This window comes from Lactuca serriola, chromosome 5 (genome assembly GCF_051521515.1).
Source record: "Lactuca serriola cultivar US96UC23 chromosome 5, Lser_US96UC23_V15, whole genome shotgun sequence".
NCBI classification, from domain to species: Eukaryota; Viridiplantae; Streptophyta; class Magnoliopsida; order Asterales; family Asteraceae; genus Lactuca; species Lactuca serriola.
Genome location: NC_136412.1, coordinates 137,354,251 through 137,359,356, shown reverse-complemented (window position 1 = coordinate 137,359,356; position 5,106 = coordinate 137,354,251). Strand labels below are relative to the sequence as shown.

Below are 5,106 nucleotides of genomic sequence, written 5' to 3'. Positions count from 1 at the left end.
TCTCTCCGAGCTCCTCTTTTGAAAACTAAGTACCTGAAACCAAAAACTAAAACCGTAAGCATGAAGCTTAGTGAGCTCCTCCAAACTACCACATACCACACAATAACATATAAAGCACATACTGGGCCTTGCCCACTGCATCGGACCGAAGTCCGGACTAACTGCATCGGACCAAAGTCTGGAACTAACTAGGGCCTTGCCCTCTGCATCGGACCAAAGTCTGGAAACTGCATCGGACCGAAGTCCAGAACTGACTGGGACCTTGTCCCTTGCATCGGACCGAGTCCGAAACTAACTGCATCGGACCGGAATCCGGAACTGACTCGGACCTTGTCCCCTGCATCGAACCGAGTCCGGAACTAACTGCATCGGACCGGAATCTGGAACTAACTCGGACCTTGTCCCCTGCATCGGACCAAAGTCCAAAAACTGACTGAGCATAACATAGCATATCATAAACATATCAACTAGCATGAACACATATACTACATACTGCATCAGGCCGTAGCCCGGAACACATAACACATAAATCCTGTCTAAGCCACAAAGGCATCAAACATACTAATTACTGCATCGAACCGAAGTTCGGAAACTACTGCTAACTAGACGAGCCGGCATTGTGGCCTTAGACCCGTTCCTACTGGAAGGAAACTCACCTGAACTGCTGAGCTCTGCTGATAACCCTCTGGATGCTAACCGACAACCCTCTGAGGCGCTGCTCCTCTATCTCTCCGTGCTACCAATATCAATATAACACTTAGTCTGACAGTCCTCCAAAAGTCAACTAAGTCAACTCTTGTCAAAGTCAAAGTCCTGGTCAAATTCAACCTTCCAGGTTGACCCTACTCGTCGAGCCAGCCTACTGACTCACCGAGTTCATAAGCTCAGAAACCCCTTTCATCGCAACTCGACTCGCCGAGTCAGACCATGACTCGCCGAGTCTACTGATTTTCGATTCCTAACCTGTCCAACTCACTGGGTCCCCACTCAACTCACTGATCCGATTCTTAACTCGAAGGGGTTGGGTTTTCGCAACTTGACTCGCCGAGTCCAAGAACAGACTCATCGAGTCTAAGGCAATCTTCAACAGACTCGCCGAGTTGTTCTTCCAACTCGTCGAGTTGCTGCCTAACTTCATCCAACTCACCCAGTCCACCCATGTAACTGGCCGAGTTCCTACGTGACTTTAAGTCTGATATCTAGTCTGACTCGCCGAGTCCATACGTGTATTCCCATAATTTTGAGTTACAGAGCTAGTCCTTTGCTCCAAACCAAAGATCTGGGTTTCTAGAGTCCATTAGCAACATAAAGTTGCTACCTTTACGTGCTTCTTGTCCCCTAATGCCAAAAACCAAGCTAGAAAGGAACTTAACTCATGGGGAAAGGCTTTTTCATAGAAACTAACAAGGCTTTCTGCATCTATGATCCAAATAGAGCTCAGATATGGAGTTTCAACTCCAGAACTAACTTGTGCACCAATTTCTCATCACATACTCTCAAAGAAACCCTAAAACTCCATGAAAAATGGATCTAGAAAGGGGAAAGCCAAGGATAACGATTCATTGCCTCCAAAACGTCCTCCTACTGAAAAGGAATCCGAATCTCCACGAACCTCCTTGATCCAAGCTTCTTGATCTTCAAGATTTCTTCACAAAACACTTAACAATGCCCCAATTTGCTTCCAATGGCTCTCACTCACGATTCTAGGTCTTCTGGATCTCAAAGAGGAGTAAAGAGGCTGGGGAATGGGTGTAATGTTCCTTAAATAGGGTGCAAACCCCCGGATTAGGGTTTTTCTCGTTCAGAACAGACTCGCCAAGTCCATTCGCCGAGTCGATCACTTATTCTACACCCGGATCCTGCTTTGACTCGTCGAGTTCCTCCCTGGACCCGACGATTCGACCCTTTAACTTATGGTTTTCCTTTACTTTCTTGGTCTTTCTGATTTCGGGTGTTACAATTTATAAGGTAAGTTGCTGTGAGCACAGCTTCTCCCCAAAAATATTTTGGAATGTTATTTTGGAATAATAATGCTCTGGTTTGATCTAATAAATGCCCATTTTTCCTCTCTGACACTCCGTTCTGTTGAGGTGTTTTAACACATGAAGATTCTTAAATTATTCCCTCCTTTTGAAAATAAAAAGTGAGAGTTTGATTGAAATAATCTCGAGCATTATCAAATCTTATCCTTTGAATTTTGACTTCAAATTGGTTTTTTATTATTGAAATGAAATTAAGGAGAATAGTGTTAATATCTGATTGATGATTTAACAGAAACACCCAAGTAACCCGTGTACAATCATCAATGAATGTCACGAACCATCGTGCACCCGACACATTCGAAATATTAGATGGACCCCATATATTAGTGTGAATAAGATAAAAAGGATAATTTCTTCTTTTATTCTTGATAGAAAAAGGGATACGCTTGTGTTTAGCAAGCTCACATACTTCACAATGAAGGCTTTCAACATCAATTGTTTTAAACAGAGAAGGAAAAAGAACTTTAATAATCCTAAATGAGGGATGACCTAAACGACAATGATGAAGTATGATTTTTTTTCTTTATTGGAGATAGCAAGTTCTGATATGAGTGAGCGAGAATCTGTTATGAGTGAGTGAGATGATCTGGGTATTTTTCGCAACTCAAGACGATATAAGTCATCCTTTTCCTTAGCAAGTCCAATCATCTTCCCTGAATCCTTTTCCTGAAGTACACAATATTTATCGGAAAATATCACATAACAATGTAAATCTCGTGCTAGTTTTTTTACAGAGATCAAGTTAGTGGACAATTTTGGGACATGAAGGAAACTTTTTAAAGGAATGGATGGGCTGATATGGATATCACCTTTACCAGCTACAGTGGTTCGAGTTCCATCAGCAGTGGTAATTTTCTTGTTACATGGACAAGGTGAGTATGTGGAGTAGTGTTTGGAAGAGTTAGTCATATGGTTAGTGGCTCCTGAATCAATGACCCAAGAGTATTTTAGGTTTGAATTTGAGGCATTAGATCCAAATGAAAGTGGTTGTTTACCTGGGAATGAAGGTTCACCACCAGAAGGTTTTTCGAGAGAGCTGTAAAATGAAAGTAGGTGTTTACCTGGGAATGAAGGTTCACCACCAGAAGGTTTTTCGAGAGAGCTAAAAAATGATATGAGCTTCTCCAATTCCTCTTGCTTAAGGCTTATTGGCTCTTGTTTGACTTCTTTTGGGGTTGGATCAACTACAATATAAGCTTGTTCTTTATCTCTAATTGTTGCACTTTTCTGGCCCCATTCATGACTTGGAGGTTTGCCATGTAACTTCCAACATTTATCCCTCGTGTGACATGCCTTTTTGCAATGAGTGCATCATAGCCCATCTCGATTTTGAGTTCTGAATTGATCATTTTTTCCCAGATCCAGACTCATAGTTGGTTCTATTTTCCCTTCCTATCTTGACATGTTCTGCTGTCATTGTCGATCCATTCATTGGAAGGATTTCAAGCATTAAGGTTCTCCTGCTCTCCTCACTTCTAACAATGGCCACCACTTCATTAAAGCAAGGAACTTCAGGCTTTCCAAGGATTTGAATCCTTACTTGATCAAAATCAGAGTTTAAACCTACAAGAAAATCATAAACTCTGTCTTGTTCAATGAAGTCCTTGAGTATTGCAGCATCTTCTGTGCAATTGGTGTTGATTACCCTATAATGATCGAGTTCTTGCCAAAAAGATTTTAGTTGATTGGCATACTCGATTACTGTTTTACTTCCTTGTTTTGCTGCCATAGTTTTGACTTTCACTTCATAAACTTGGGCTGCATCTCTGGCTTTGGAGTAAGTTTGTTGGATTGCATCCCAGATATCCTTGGCGTTAGCCATGAAAATCATTGTATCACTTATCTCAGGGACCATAGAACTCCATAACCACGCCATGATCATGGAATCTTCTTCATCCCATGCTTCAAACTTGGGGTCTTCTCGCTTTAGTCCTGTCCCATTGAGATGGCTGATTTTTCCCTTCCCTTTCAGGATGGTTCGAATCAGTTGGGACCATTTGAGATAGTTCTTTCCATCCAATCGGTATGATGCATGGATGTGCTGTAAATCTCCTAGTTGAGAAACATGGGTTGTAGATTGAGCCTCAGATTCTGACTTGGTTCTTGTCATTCTTTTGGTACTAGGTTATAAATTCTTGGTGATAAAGGCCGAATAATCAAAGGGAAGAGGCAATGAAGGCCAAAAAAAAGAATGAAGGCTAAAAAGGTTTCCCAAGCTTCGGATGCTCTGATACCATAACAGATTTAGGGTTTTTTTGTACGTATTGATTGAGAAGTGTACAGAATTAATACACAAGGCAACTCAAGAAAAGGAAACTATTTTATGGAATCCCTTGATTATAGGGATTACCTACAATTAAGATTATAATTAGCTACCATCTTTCCTACAATAAATACAGAATAATTTACATTTTCCCACAATTACCACAATAACACTTAGTCAAAACCTGATAATTCTCCTTAGGGTAAAATGACCATTTTACCCCTGGTAAAAGTCAACGCTTAGGTCAAAGTCAACCTTCTGGTTGACCCAAATCGTCGAGTTGCTCCGTTAACTCGTCGAGTCCTAGAACTTGAAATCGTGATCTAACTCGTCGAGTTCCCAGGCTACTCATAGTCGCGATCTACCAAATCAACTCGTCGAGTCCCTTCACCGACGCGTTGAGTTCTAGCTTAAGCTAAAACAGGACAAACCAAATCAACTCGTCGAGTTCCTCTGTCTGATTGAGCCATCTCAATGGATTAAGCTCTTACCCTTCAGATCCAAACTCCATACTTCATATACACAATGGGAATACACTTTTAAGGGTAAAGTTTCCAACTTTACCCACTATTAGTCCTTCTTAAATGGTTTAGCTCAAACCCTAACTCTCTAGGACTTAGATCTTGGTCCACAAGCCATAATACTCTAAATCAAAGCACATTATATTAGATCTAGGCCTTGGACATCAGTTAGGCACGTAAAGTTCCTAGCTTTCCTTCCATGCATGGCCTTTTAGGGCTAAAAAGGCCATAATAACATTGTTAAGCTTGCATGGGGCTTCCATGATCATAAAGTTTGCAC

The 5,106-nt window shown here is 41.4% G+C and overlaps 1 protein-coding gene across 1 annotated transcript; it reads right to left on the bottom strand.

Moving 5' to 3' along the window:
* Positions 1 to 3,387: 3,387 nt before the first annotated feature.
* On the bottom strand, positions 3,388 to 4,152 carry LOC145049828 (uncharacterized). Its single transcript, XM_078998182.1, has one exon. The coding sequence runs from the start codon at positions 4,150 to 4,152 to the stop codon at positions 3,388 to 3,390; it is 765 nt and encodes a 254-aa protein (XP_078854308.1).
* Positions 4,153 to 5,106: the final 954 nt, after the last annotated feature.